This window comes from Rhinatrema bivittatum, chromosome 9, assembly GCF_901001135.1.
Source record: "Rhinatrema bivittatum chromosome 9, aRhiBiv1.1, whole genome shotgun sequence".
NCBI classification, from domain to species: Eukaryota; Metazoa; Chordata; class Amphibia; order Gymnophiona; family Rhinatrematidae; genus Rhinatrema; species Rhinatrema bivittatum.
Window position 1 is genome coordinate 39,456,010 of NC_042623.1, and position 15,264 is coordinate 39,471,273.

General features: G+C 41.7%; 1 protein-coding gene across 12 annotated transcripts in view; it reads left to right on the top strand.

Moving 5' to 3' along the window:
- MAGI2 (membrane associated guanylate kinase, WW and PDZ domain containing 2) overlaps positions 1-15,264 on the top strand; it is a 1,548,202-nt gene that overhangs the window by 1,283,363 nt on the left and 249,575 nt on the right. For 10 of the 12 annotated variants that reach the window (XM_029615849.1, XM_029615851.1, XM_029615853.1 and 7 more), the window contains 2 exons: positions 1,029-1,060; positions 9,769-9,958. In XM_029615849.1, coding sequence (XP_029471709.1) covers positions 1,029-1,060; positions 9,769-9,958 — 222 coding nt within the window. The remainder of the gene's footprint in view (positions 1-1,028; positions 1,061-9,768; positions 9,959-15,264) is intronic. The other 2 variants (XM_029615850.1, XM_029615855.1) reach the window with 1 other exon arrangement.

A 15,264-nucleotide genomic window follows, 5' to 3' on the forward strand; every position in this document is an offset into this window, starting at 1 on the left:
CCAAGTCCGGCAGCAGCCCATCCTCGCCTCCATGTCTTCATCTGATTCTAGTAGGAGTCCTTCCTGTTTCTGCCCTGCTCCTCCTTCAGACAAGCTCTCACCCTCCTCCCTCCACACCCGAGCTCTCTCATCCTCTCGATAGGGCAAAACCTGGGATGTTCCTCCCCTGTACCTTCTGGGAGTTGGAGTCCACCTCCTATTCTGATTTCTTTTACATACTGGATCTCCTTCCCAGGGTTTCCTTACAGCCCACCTTCTTGTGTTCACCAGGGGAATATAATGTCCATCACATTACCCTTTACAGATCGCATGGGGGTAACCTGCATGGAGCAGCATTTACTACCATAAGCAAAGTGCTGGGCCGACTGAATGGAACATTTGGTCTTTTTCTGCCAACATTACTATATTACTATGAATGTTTTGTGAGTTTGGAATGTGAAACATCTCAAACCATGTGAGCCTAAGCAAGGATAATTCAGAAGATGTTTATTTCAGGGAGTAAAATATTATACCAAGGCAAGTCAAGTATTCCTCTGAAAGGTGTTATATATGAGAGTCATAATGGCACAGCAGGTTGACAGATCCAATACCAGCAGGCAAGAAAAGAAAAGTTTATAAATCACAGTCATGTGTAGCTGGCAGTTCGCTTTCATGTTTAAATACACATTCTGCTGAGGTATATTCATCTAAACAATATGTTTGAAATAACACATCACTTTTTTTCTTTTATTAGTATTTTATGAAAATCCATCAACCTCCTGATGTGTATTTCTGCAAAATTGAACTCTTCTGTTGGCGATGTTTTGCTTTATGCTCTTTGAGCTGTTGTGAGTCAGATCGACAACATGCACTGAACATTTTCTCTAACTATGTATCTTTTCCATCAGAACAGCCAGTGGGAATGTTAGCTGCATTTCAGGCTACCATTTTTAAATAGATTTGGCAACTTATATACTTCGTACTATTATAGAAGCCGTAATAGGATGGTGCAAACTAAACTAACTTTGACACTGTTGTTTTGACTGCAGGTTTCTTCTCTCCATGGAAAACTCCAAAGCAGGTAAGTTTAATTGATTTTGAAATGTAAAGTCTACAGCCTGGAATTGCAGACTGCAATACCAATACATTGAGCTAGCTAGTTTTGCTGTAAACTGCCTCTGTGCTACTGGCTCTCATACTGCATGCACATAGTTAAATAGGGAAGGTAGCATGATATTTGCACAGTTGATATGCAATTACAAATTTCAAACTGAGGGGGTTATTGACTAAGCTTTTCCCCCAAAGACATGGAATGGGGAAAAGGCTTAGTAAATCAGGCCCTGAATTTGCAGGAATGCAAAGGGATAATCAAAGTAAAAAGTTACCTTTAGCCTTAAAGGTGCATCTGACAGCATGGATTCTGTCCTCAAAAGCTCATGTCTCAATAAATCGGTTAGTCTATAAGGTGCCACCCACCTCTTGTTAGAACAGACCAGTGCATATTATCCTTGTAGCAGGATGCCTGCAGAAGAAGAGTAGTCAATATTGCCGGGCCAGCATGATTTCATCTTTGTTGAACTGCTGCTATGGACGTAAATACAAACTTCTAATAATGCCCGTTTTAATTTGGCTTATCATGGAATCAGTCTTTATGATTTCTACTATTCCTAATTTCATTAGTACCGCGTGCTGCAGTTTTCCCATTTCTGGTGACACTTTACCCTTGTCATTAGATAAGATTGTTTGCAGAAAAGGATGACAAGTCAAAAGTCTCCCCTACCCACCCCTGCGAAGAGATGTACGGTAATAATAAATAATGCACAATGAAAGGTCACCACTGAGACATTCTGTCTTCCACTTGGAAATAAGCTTTGAAGTATAGATCCACCGGGACACATTTCATGAACAGAGCTCCATCCATACCTTGTCTATTAACACCATGCCTAGCCCTCCACGTGTTTTCCCAGCCTCAGCTAATTATTAAGCCTGGTTCAAGAATATGCTCATTCACACAGTCAGAAATCATTTTCTTTCTTCTTTTGAATTAGAGTCTTTCTCTAAGAAACAAGTATATATATATATATATATATATATATATATATATACACACACACTGTATATCTGACAGAACCCTTTGTTGAGGGAGGGGGAAGGGAAATATCTTTTTACCAGGAGTTGTGTTTAAATGTATCAAGCTAGAACTTTTATTCCAACAAACTAATATAAAATGAAATCTTGAAACCTAAAAGTCCAAACGTTTATTTGTTTGCATTTCATATTTCGCCCTTCTTTGCAACCTTGCAGCCTTCAGTTGGACACAGTAATGTATAGTGGTGGCTGGCTCTACTCACTTCGTGCACTCACACGTGGCTTATCGGTTCTTTAGTTCAGAAGCCGATCAGACGTTTCTCTCTATTCACACAGTAAGCCAGGACCTTGGCTGTAAGTCCAACAGCTCCCCAGTCCCTTTGGACTGGTGGCAAGAACTCCCCTCTTCTTCCAGCTCTCGCCGCAGCGCTGCTCCAGGCGCACCGACTCTTGCCTCCCCTCACCCTCCTGGCCGAGTTGGAGCTTTAGACCCATCCTCTTCCGAGAGCCATCTTTATACCCAGCTCCCTGGAGCTGTTCCAGAGTATATTCATTTAATCACCCTGTACTGGGTTCATGCACCTTGCCGCAATATATATATATATATGTGGGGTTCTCAGCTGTCAAAGCTTCACATAGCAACCATTGCTCCAAAACACGACCGCACTGGAGATCAAGCATGGAAACCTGTGCACTTGTAACTTGCTTTTTGAAAAGACAATTATATATAACAAATGAAGAAATTGGAAAAACAGCTTTGTAAAGCACATTCTTAATAAATCAAGACATAGCCTTCATTTTCATATTCATTTAAAATAATGATAGATGTTTGATACCATTGCAGGAAGTGTTTTGGGTTCTAATCACGACCTTTTACCAGTTCTGTCATCTGTTTTTCTAGGGCCTGGTTTTCAAAGCAAAGTATATGCATTAAAAAAACCCTGTTTTTATGTGTGCAAGTGGCACTTTGAGAATCAGCCAGGGGCCAGAATGTTTAAAAGTGTGCACATAACCCAGTTTCACATGTGTCTTTTACACACACTGGGAGTAGATGTTCTGGAGGGCAGAATTGGGGGCAGAGATGATGCTCGTGCTTAAGACTTTCCTGTTTTTGAAAGCATGTATGAAAGTTGTCATGCTCAGCCTAAAACCTGCTTGGAGCAGGTGCAAATGTGTGTATGGACAATTCCACACGTACCCAGCCAATTATGGAAGGATTTTCAAAGCAAACATATGTGCATAAGTTCTCTTTGATAATCCACAGTAAGTTTCTCATGTACATTATGCCCGTAGATTTTACATTATGTGGGCAGATATACAATTACCCTCTAAAGGGTTTCTTATAATTAGTTCTATAAGAAAAAAATTGAAAATAATCCTGCCTGGGGAAGGAGCTCAGTCCTGCCTTTACGAAGTAGTTCAGTCAACCCAGAAAGGGAGTTCATGGTTCTTTAAAATTGGTTTGGAAAACTTTTTTCAAAAACTTCCAATGTATGTTCTGTAAATCTGGGTCAGAATTTAAAGAGATTTGCTTAATTCCCAGGGTCCATGGTGCTCGGTTCAGTGTGGATCCCCTGGGGTTGACAAATCCAGATCTAATCTGTCAGATTTTCCAAGATTTTCTGAGAAGAATTTAAATGACTTCCCCAGTGAATCTGAGGAAAACCAGAAAATTCTGTCAAAGTCAAACCAGGCTGAAATTCACCTGGTTCAATTCTCACCTCACATTTTCCACATCTCTCAAGTGTTGTCATGATACTTTCTGGGGTCCATTTTCACTCACTGGTGTGGCCAGCAAAGTTAGCTGGATAAACTTATCTGGCTGTCTTTGGCGAGATATTCAGTGACTAAACCACACCACTGAATGTACTCAACTGTCATAAAGTTAGTCAGGCAAGTTTATCCAGCTAAGTTTTGGATTGTTCTATGGCGTGACCAGAGTTAGCTAGATAAGTTACCCTGTTCCACAGCACGAACACGGTTAGTTGGATAACTTATCCGGTTAACTTAAATCTGCTCCGGAATGCCCCACATTATTTGGTTACATTTTTAGCCAGATAACTCATTAACCGACTAAAATTTAGCTGTTAAAGTGGCAGAAATATTCAAAAGGTAGCATTTACCTGAATAATTCACAAGTTATCTGGCTAAATGCCGATAAATATGGACTCCCTTGTGTCTACTAATAATAGTTACTGTGATTGTGACAAATGGCCCATTTGGTAAAGATGGATTAGAACAGGGTTTCCCAAACCTCTCTTGGGGACTCCATAGCCAGTTAGATTTTTAGGATATCAGCAATGAGCATGCATGAGATAAATTCACATAAGCTAGGTTTCCACTTGATGTCCTGAAAACCCTGTGGGGTGGACAGGACAGGTTTGAGATTTAGAAATCAGTGTCAGTATAGCTATGGAAGTGTCATCACTACAAAAAGCCAATGTTGAATTTTCTGCGTTGCATACAATGGGCTGGTTTATAAATATATAAAATTAGATATTCCAGTCAAACATTGGGGGAGGGGAGTATCCAGCAGCTTCCAGTTCAGTCTAACTTATCCCTGCATTTGCAGTTGACCAGGATTTAGCCTTTCTTTCCCCTCCAGCTGTTACAACAACAGTCCTTTACGATTGAGTGACCAGAGAATCAGATGAAGGTCATGCACTGGATGTGGTGTACTTGGATTTCAGCAAAGCTTTTGAGACCAGCACACTTATGAGACTCATAAATAAACTGAGCAGCCTGGAGAGTGGGCCTCAGGATGGTAGAGTGGATAAGAAACTGGAGGAACTGAAAGAAAGGATAGTGTACTATCTACAATCCAGTAAGTTGCTGGACCCGAGAAACCGTGGATTTACAAGGGGGAAAGTCCTGTCAGACAAATCTAATTGATTTTTTTGATTGAGGGACTAGAGAATTTTTGAGCGACATTGCAGAAGATATAGAAGGTAAAGTTATTTGCGGATGATATTAGGATCTGCAACAGAGTGGATACGCCTGAAGGAATGGAGAGGATGAAAAGTGATTTAAGAAAGCTTGAAGAGTGGTCAAAGATTTGTCAGCTGGGATTCAATGCCAAGACATGCAGAGTCATGCATCTCGGGTGCGGTAATCCAAAAGAGCTGGATGTGATGGGAGGTGAAGGGCTGTGGTGCACGGAGCAAGAGAGAGACCTTGGGGGGATAGTATCTTGCAATCTGAAGATATTAAGATCTGCAACAGAGTGGACACTCCAGAAGTGATCTACGAAAGCATGAAGTGTACTCAACAGCTTCAGTGCAAACTTGTGCAGGAATGCATTTGGGATGCAGAAATCCAAGGGAGCGATATATGATAGGGAAGAGATACTGATATACACTAACTTGGAGAGAGACCCGGAATGATTGTGTCTGATGACTTCATTCCGTTTACATAGACACATTCCACATATGCAGGATCTCCTAAAGTCAGGTGGTGTGAGCTGCTATACCTCTTAGGATACAGGATACCCCTTGGTACCTAAAGTCCAGGGGCTGTGCTCTGCTTCTGTGCAGAAAAGTTCCTCTCCTTTTTCTTATGCTTGAGTACTCACTGGGTACAGACTCTGTTTCTCCCCAGATGGTACAGCACCTTTTTGGCACCAGATCACACTGTCTGGAAAAGTCAGTATGGCAACTCCTTCTTTCTTTAAGAGACATAGGCAGCTGTATGGGTTCCAGATCCCTTATAGATACCCAAAAATAGACCTCACTTGAGCTTAACGACAGGATTCCTTCCTTCCCTGCAAAAGACCCTAAGACCAAGAGTTACCATAGAAAACCCTGACTCCTTCTCATATCTACAATCTTAGGACTTTTAGAAGAAAAAAATCTAGGAATGGTGAGCTTCCAGCCCACTTTCTCAACTCTCCAAGAATAGTGAAAGAGCCTGACTGTGTTCTACCCCCGGCTCTAGTCTGCAATTACTCCCTTGCATACAGTGGCTTCTGCTTCCTGCGTACCTCCCAGCTTCAAAGCTTAGAAAGAAAACAATGATTTTTCTTTCCCCACTATTACTGGACACCTTCTAGAAAATTCTACGGGTTCACAGCAGTCTATTCTGGCAACTTTCAAATTTGGCACTCTTACAAATAGATCATAGCAACTCCTTATATTGCCCCACAACAAAGGGAAGCCTTACACATGGAATGGCCTCTTAGTAGAGTTGGTGAAGGCAAAAACAGTAACAGAATTGCAGACAGCACAAAGGGTCCCTAGTTGCAAAAAAGTAAAGAGAAAGCCAGAGATCAAGTGGAGTCTATGGTATTATGCCAGGAACAAATCTTGGCAGACTAGACTGAGTCTTCTGGTCTTCCTCCATCATGTTCCATGTTGCTATGAAAGACATGGACAATGGTTCCTTCTAGAAAACAGCACAAGAGCCTACTTGAACCTGCCAGTAGGTGTCACTGTTGTGCAATGGCCGGGCTTGTGGATGCTGCCTCCACAGCATCATTTTAAATGACAAGGAAGTCACAATGAAATTTATTTCATTATGTGTCATTTCGTATCTGAAATGACACAAAAAGAAGAAAAGTGTTTTGTTTATGCGTGCACTAAAATGATTTAGTGCGCACTAAAACGCAGAAGAAAAATAAAAATAATAATTCACGAAACAATAAAATGAAACAAAAGGGTTTTTTTTGCAATGCATTCCCCTAATCTCCAGATCCTGCCATTGGAAGGAGCAGGAGCCCAAATCGGTATCCAGGAACTGAGCCTGCATCTCTTTGGATTATACACTGCTGCCTGAATGTCAGGCCATCCCAGCAAATGAGTCTTCATGGATGTGATGACATAAATGAAACCTTAGTCCAGTATTATGGCTGGCATGCAAGTACCTAGGAATAAAAGTCAACAAACAGCTTATAGTTGATATTCCATTTGTTGGACTAAATATATTTATGATTATTAAGTTAATTCAAAATGATAAGGGGAATGGAACAGCTCCCCTATGAGGAAAGACTAAAGAGATTAGGACTTTTCAGCTTGGAGAAGAGATGGCTGAGGGGGGGATATGATAGAGGTGTTTAAAATCATGAGAGGTCTAGAACGGGTAGATGTGAATCGGTTATTTACTCTTTCGGATAATAGAAAGAGTAGGGGGTACTCCATGAAGTTAGCATGTGGCACATTTAAAACTAATCAGAGAAAGTTCACTCAACGCACAATTAAACTCTGGAATTTGTTGCCAGAGGATGTGGTTAGTGCAGTTAGTATAGCTGTGTTTAAAAAAGGTTTGGGTAAATTCTTGGAGAAGTCCATTACCTGCTATTTTGTTCACTTAGAGAATAGCCACTGCCATTAGCAATGGTAACATGGAGTAGACTTAGTTTTTGGGTACTTGCCAGGTTCTTATGGCCTGGATTGGCCACTGTTGGAAACAGGATGCTGGGCTTGATGGACCCTTGGTCTGACCCAGTATGGCATTTTCTTATGTTCTTATGTTCTTTCTTACTGTACAAGTGAATCCTCTACAATCTAGATGTCTATTTTTGTGTTGGATTTAATCAAAATGACTGTTCTCATCATCAGATGCATGTGATGGTTAAGTCTTCCAACTTGCTGATTAATGGGTTCTTAAAGGAATGGTTAATCTTTTGTCCATGCTGCCGTCACTTCATGTCACGTCTGTTGAGCATAATTTTGCTTCATTAGTAAAACAAATAGAATAAATTCCTTCATTGTATCCAAATACAGAAGTTCTATTTTTTTTAAAAAAGGACCAGGGCAAGAATGAATTAGTTATCTTGAAACAGAAGCCTTGCAGAGGGTCCGGCATAGACTTTATTCTGCACAGCTGGGGGCAAAGCATTGTCTTGGTGACAGCAAAAATAATGTAAACCAGCGTGATGCAGAGCTTGTGGGTAAAAGGGTCATTTATAATAAGCTAAATAAGAAATGTGTGCTCCCACGGCCTACACATGTTTTACACTCACCCAGACCTCTATAATTATTACAGTGGTACATTAAAATGTACATAATTTTGTACAGATTCGGAACTTATGGTACTGTTTTTTTCAATTTTATTCCCAGCTATAACTAAAATTAGTATATCTGTTGTGGAATTGCAGTGGCTTTGCAGAACGGTTATGTTCCTTAAGATATAAACTGAGAATCGGTATTTAAGTAGGATGTAAATTACTTGTACTATAAATTGGAAAGACTACAAAAAAAATTATTTTTATTTAATAAAGGGGGAAAGGCATATGGCTGAATGGCAGGGGACATAACATGATCAGAGATCCCTTAACTTGCTAAGAACAAATAAACACCGGCATCGTCAATCTTGTAAGGTCAGCCTGAGACTGTGCGGTTCTTAATTTAAAACCCAGAAAAGCATTTGTTTTCCACTATTCTCTTGCTGTGTCCTAGCAGTGCCATTCACCTACAAATATATATGAATTGTAGTGCAAAAATGGCCGCCCAGGCCATCCGTCATGTTGAACTGCTTTCCCACGAGCGAATAACTCTTCTTACAGTAACAGCTATGTATTCTATGAAGTAAAATAATTAAATCAATCAAAAAAGATGTTTTTCCTGAAGAAAAAAGTAACCAATGTAAACTCTGCCCTAGCATCCATAAGAATCCTGATAGCCACTGGGTTCTGTCAGAGAAAGGATCTGCTTCCTGAGAGAACCTAATGACAGTCAAAGGCCCACTTGGGAGGGGAGGAACTGTGCCAGAAGATGATAAAATATCTTAAAATGAAGATACCCATTTTGGGGGGGCTATGTTGACATGCTGCCTCAAGGCCTGGAATGATGATATGTTTGAGAAGGGTCTGATGTGGCCCATGCATGCAATCTTAGTGCTGCAGGCAGCTGTAAAAGCTATGAGCAATCCACTGGCAGCAAGCAATTTGCAGAAACCTCACGATCGAGCATTAGAGTTACTTCTGGATACCCAAGGGTGCCCTGATGTTGCCCAGGAATTGCCCATTCAGTCTGCAGTGTATGTGCCTCTACTGACTGGTTTAGATTACAATATTGCTCAGCCTTCTGACCACGTAGACTTCTTTGTACGTAGGTAAAAGTCCAATGTGGCTAATCAAAATGGGAAGAGCATGTTTCCCCATGGGGTAAGGCACCCTAAGCTTCTGATACATGTTGAATGGTTGGTTTCACCTTTCATGCTTTTGAGCCTGATTCATACCTTTTTTCAGTTACAGCTCCTATACATGACTGTAGAGCTCCTCTTGCTAGTGTGGATAAAAGTACATGTGAAATGGGGTTTCACATGTACTTTTACATGCACAACCCTCTAACTGGTGTTCACAGTGCCACTTACGTGTGTAAAACAGATGCATGCAACGTAGGTTGCTGGAGATGCTGCCCTTTCACAGCCCCTGAAAAAAGGAGGAGTCAGAAACATTGTGCAATGCAGCGATTCAGGGCCTGTGATTGCAGTGCTCTGGAGGGAGACCTAGTGCACGGTCCCTGGGAAAGGACCATTCCTGCAGTGACTGGACTAAAAGCAAGCTGGGAGGGGTTGTGAATCAGGAGGGAAAAATTGTTTGGTGATTGTAAATGAAGGCTCATGGCTGCTCCATCCCAGCCCAATTGATCCGGAAGCTCAAGGCAAACGCTAATTGAATCCCTCTTCATACAAGCAATGTCTTCAGTAGGTTACTACTTTTAAAATAGAAGAGGAATGTTAATGAAAGATGTTTCTCTGTCACAGCTAATGGAGCGATGGGAGAGCCAGGGAAGTCCCCAGACAAGCTTATCCGCACCAGCCTTGCCACAGAATCTTCCCTTCCCACCCTCTCTTCATCGCAGTTCATTCCCCGATTCCACAGAGGCCTTCGATCCGAGGAAACCGGACCCCTACGAACTTTACGAGAAGTCCAGAGCCCTCTATGAAAGTAGGCGTAAGTAAATACTCTGTCCAGTGCCTGTGCAATTAATCAGGGTTAATGCTTCTCGTCTGAGGTGTTTATAAAATGTAGATTTCCGTAGTTACTTTGCAGCTACTGTAATTAGGAGTTTTTGAAGATGCTTAAAATTGGTGGCTTTCTGTGTTATGAACTTTTTTTTTTTTATTTCACAGTATTCTGCTTCAGTGTTTTCTTACATATGATAGTTTATGTAAAATCATGTATTTAAAATAAAACACACTTTCATTTCTGTTAAAACTCTAGCATTCTCCCCCGATAGCCCAGTCCTAGCATGCAACTGCCTCCACAGCCCCAGTACTCTCTCCCCACTACACTGGCCACCCCCACTACCACTTACCTGTTTTGCACCTCTTCACTACTCTGGCCCCCACCATCAGCTACTCCTGCTACTATTCTAAAGAACAAAATCACAGAACATATAGATAGACATGGTTTATTGGGACAGAGCCTGCATGGACTAACCTGACAAATCTGCTTCACTTTTTTGAAGGGGTTAATAAATATGTGGCTAAAGGTGAGCCAGTAGGTTTAATGTGTTTGGATTTTCTGAAGGCATTTGACAAACGTTCTTTGTGAAAGACTGCTAAGAAAATTAAAAAGTCATGGGATAGGAGGTGATGTCATTTTGTGGGTTGCAAACTGGCTAAAAGATCGTAAACAGAGAGTAGGATTAAATGGTCAGGTTTCTCAGTGGAAAAAGGTAAACAGTGGAGTGCCTCAGGGTTCTGTACTGGGATCATTTATAAATGATCTGGTGAGAAACTGTGGTGAGAAAAGTGGAGTCCTACATCAATGCCTGCATTCTCCACCAATTTGTTACTATTTTAATTTGATAAGGAATAATTCACAGATACCAATTTAATAACAATTTTTAATAAGCAGATTGGTAAAATTTGATTTGCTATATCCTTTTAGTGCTTCTTTAATATACACTTAGAATATACAGTAAAGTATATAATTCCTTATCCTATTATCTCTTTCTCTCAGAATCTTTTCAGAAAAATAAGGAAATAAATGCAGAGTACATTTCCCAGATTCCTATACTTAATTAATATTGTATCAAATACTTACAATGTAAGTTGTAGCTGGCCAGGCTATTGATACTCACAGTGGGGAGGTTAACACTGTGATACAGGATGATGTCTTCTGGGTGCGTCTCTCTCTCTCTGCCTCCAAAGCGATGAAAATGTTGCACCCTGTTTTATAATTTCCCAAGTGCAATCAAAGACAAATGTTCTTTTCTGATTGGTCATAAATTGAAACTCTTTTCCTCAAATATGGTTTTGTACCAGAATAACCAAGTTCTCTTTGTCATATATGGTTTTGTGCCTGAATAGCCCCAGCCAAATAAGAATCAATTATTAGCATAACTATTCTGTACCATATAGGAACATTTGTTCTTCTGGGTTATTTCTGACCAACTAATCAATGACTACATCAATGACTGTATCTATGGCTTCAGCCATGGTTGATAGACAGACTCCAGATATAAACTATTTTAGCTCACTTCAAAAGTCGTCAATCTTCCAACATTCCAATGTCCAGTATCTCTGAGCAAAATGCAGAGACTGCAAATCTTCAGCCTTTCTGGTTCACTAGTAAGTTTTAGCTGGTTTACTAGTTAATCCACTGTATCAAATACAATATTAATACAAATAAGGAAATCAAAGAAATAATCTCCTCATAAAGGGAACTAGGCTGGAATATTATATTGGATTAAGTGATCACATAGCTCCTGAGGAAGTTAGATGCGAAACAACCGCTGCTGTTGAGCCATGATCACTAACAATTTTTTCATCTGAATACATCGAATTTTAAATGCAAAAAAGAAAATTGACCAAAAAATATTTTTTTGCAAATGATGGAGCTATCCAGGCAGCTCGTTTGTGAGAGGGCACGCCGTCAGGCTTGCTGATGCGTTATTACTAAAAATATCACACAGTGTTCACTGCAAGACAAGTGTGTTAACTTGTGGATGGTTCTTTGGGATTTCCTTTGTGTTGGTTATTAAATAAAACAGAATGTCATAGTACTGTATCTCTTTATCACTCCATGGTGAGACCGCACCTTGATTACTGTGTTCTATTCTGGTTGCTGTATCTCAAAAAAGATATAGTTGAACTGGGGAAGGAACAGAGAAGAGCAGCCAAAGTGATAAAGGGGATGGAATGGCTCCCCTATGAGGAAAGGTTAAAGAAGTTAGGGCTGTTCAGCTTGGAGAAAAGACAACTTCGGTGTGATATGATAGAGGTCTATAAAATCATGAGAGGACTAGAACAGGTAAATGCGAATCAGTTATTTACTCTTTCAGATAATAGATGGACTAGGGACACTCCATAAAGGGGTAGATTTTCAAAAAGCGCGCCTTCGCGTACTTTTGTTGGCGCATCAGGCACCAACAAAAGTACGCTGGATTTTAGTAGATACGCGCGTAGCCGCTAAAATCCTGGATCGGCGCGCGCAAAGCTGCCGATTTCGTGTAGCCAGCGCGCGCCGAGCCGCACAGCCTGCCGCCGTTCCCTCCGAGGCCGCTCCGAAATCGGAGCGGCCTCGGAGGGAACTTGCTTTCGCCCTCCCCTCACCTTCCCCTCCCTTCCTCTATCTAACCCACCCCCCCGGCCCTATCTAGACTCCCCCCCTACCTTTGTCGGGGGATTTACGCCTCCCGGAGGGAGAAGTAAATCCCCGCGCGCCAGCGGGCCGCTAGCGCGCCGAGACGCGACCTGGGGGCGGTTCCAGAGGGTGCGGCCACGCCCCCGGGCCCGCCCCCAAAATGCCGCGTCCCGCCCCCAAAACGCCGCGCCGATCCGACACGCCCCCCGACCCGCCCCCCTCGAAAAACCCCGGGACTTACGCGAGTCCCGGGGCTCTGCACGCGCCGGTAGGCCTATGGAACATAGGCGCACCGGCGCGCAAGGCCCTGCTCGCGTAAATCCGGGCGGATTTACGCGAGCAGGGCTTTTAAAATCCGCCCCAAAGTTAGCAAGCAGCACATTTAAAACAAATCATACAAAATTCTTTTTCACTCAATGCACAATTAAGCTCTGGAATTCATTGCCAGATGATGTGGTTAAGGCAGTTAGCATAGCTGGGTTTAAAAAAAACATTTGGACAGGTTCCTGGAGGAGAAGTCCATAAACTTTTATTAATCAAGTTGACATAAGGAATAGCTATTGCTTATTACTGGCATTAGTAGCATGGGATTTAGTTACTGTTTGGGTATTTGCCAGGTATTTGTATTCTGGATTGGCCACTATTGGAGACAGGATGCTGGACTTGATGGACCTTCTGTCTGACCCAGTATGGCGGCTTCTTATGTTCTTAACTGTTCCTCCAGGTTCCAGGCTGCTGCTGTTTGCTGTACTAAATCAGGCGACTCACAGTGAATTTGAACACACATGGTTCCCATACACCTGTTCTAGCAAGAACAGAAAGAAAACTCAAAGAGTTTGGCAATCGTTTTTTAAACAGAGCCACATAAGTGGCAGTGCAGCAGGGGCCTCTGCAGCAGGGACCAGGAAGGTTCCTCTTGGAGCTCCTCAAGAGGGTGGGGTAGGAGGAAGACCAGCCAAAGAAATAATTCTTGCATCTAGTACAGCCTGAGGATTAACATAGGGGGTCTGTCTTCCCCTCTTCCTTCTCCTCCAACACATACTTCCCCCATCCCACAATGCTATCATCTCTGGCCGCCAACACTATGACCTGCCTGTCTAACATCATCAACCAAAGCCTAAAATAACGTGCTGACCCACCAGGTCTTCGATGATGACATGAGATCAGACCATCGGTGGGATGAAGATAATGGAGCTAACAGCCGAGATATATGGGCTGCAAAAAAAGGTGCTGATGGGCCAGTTTTGGCCTGCAGACCATAGTTTGCCCACCCCTGATGTGTAGCTTAAAGGAGGCAGAGTATGAAACTATGGAAATGTTCAAATGATACCATTTATTGTAATCCTAAAGGAAGTCTTCATATTTTTCAGTTTGGAAGGTCCCATTTGCAGATGTTCACATCATCCCTATGCTGTGATTGACACATTTCCCCCTGTAAACAGAAACTGAATTGCACTATGCATAGTAAATAATTGATAGCCAGATTAGAATTAATAATTATTTTTGAAAGTCACATATTCCCTGAGAATTATTTTATTTAAAAAATATACTTTTCTAGTACAACTGATTTAAATAGCTAAATATATATTTTTAATTTGAGGTGTTTCAGGCCATTACAGTGGCAGGTGGCTTTGAGCAGGCTGTGAAAAGGCCATGCACAGGCAGCCCTGGGTGCTCACATGTACCGGTTACATTTTGGGAGACGGCGTTACAGGCGACTGACTGTATGTTCCGGGCAAGAATACGCCGAACATTTAAAGAGACGTTGTCAGGTTTGCTGAAATCTCGTAAAGAGAAATTGCTCCTCCCTCTGATATTTTTAACTTTTTTTTTTTGTTTTTTTTGGTAAACTCTTGGATGAAAGTGTGAACGTTTTAAAGCTACAGTTGTGTGGAATTCCAATGAAGACATTTGTTTGCCATTGTTTTGCAAGGGCAAAAATGAGTAAATGCAAGAAACAAGAGTTTTCAGTGGCCACTAAACAGGAAAGGATTCCGGGGGCATGGACCAATTCTGTTGTTTTCAATTTTCTGCATCATGGCTGTAATAAAATAGCAGCAGCTTTCCGATTTCCACTTTATCATCCCAGGTGGTAAAAGAAAAGTGCCCGGCTTTGCGTGTATTATTGTTCTTGTGCATGTGCAAGTTTGCAGATGAAAGGTTGTCAAAGCTTTGTCACAGGCTGTACCTAACATATCAGAGGCTGCTTAGAGATCTCGTTCAAGAACCTTTTGGGCACAGAAGGTGTGGAGACCAATTCTGTGTTAAGTATTGGGGGGGGGTTGGGGCACAAACCCTCCACAACTCAAATGGTAAGGGATCTGCATCTCACCCGCACACACACAAATGTCACCATTTTAAATTGACAGTTTGCACAGCATTGGGTCGTGCATGCAGCTCTGTGCTGAGAAGCTCATTTCAACTATTGGAGAAGTGAAATTGACCATCTATGGAAGGCAGGCCCCCTTTCATATCTGTTTGTTAAAAGCAGTTTCTTGGTGACTAATGACTTGCAAAAGCAATCTATTAGAAGAAATGGTAAAACCATTGAATAGCTCTAAAATATCTCTAATATGGCATTATACATAGAAACATAGAAATGACGACAGAAGAAGACCAAACGGCCCATCCAGTCTGCCCAGCTAAGCTTTCACTCTTATTTTTCT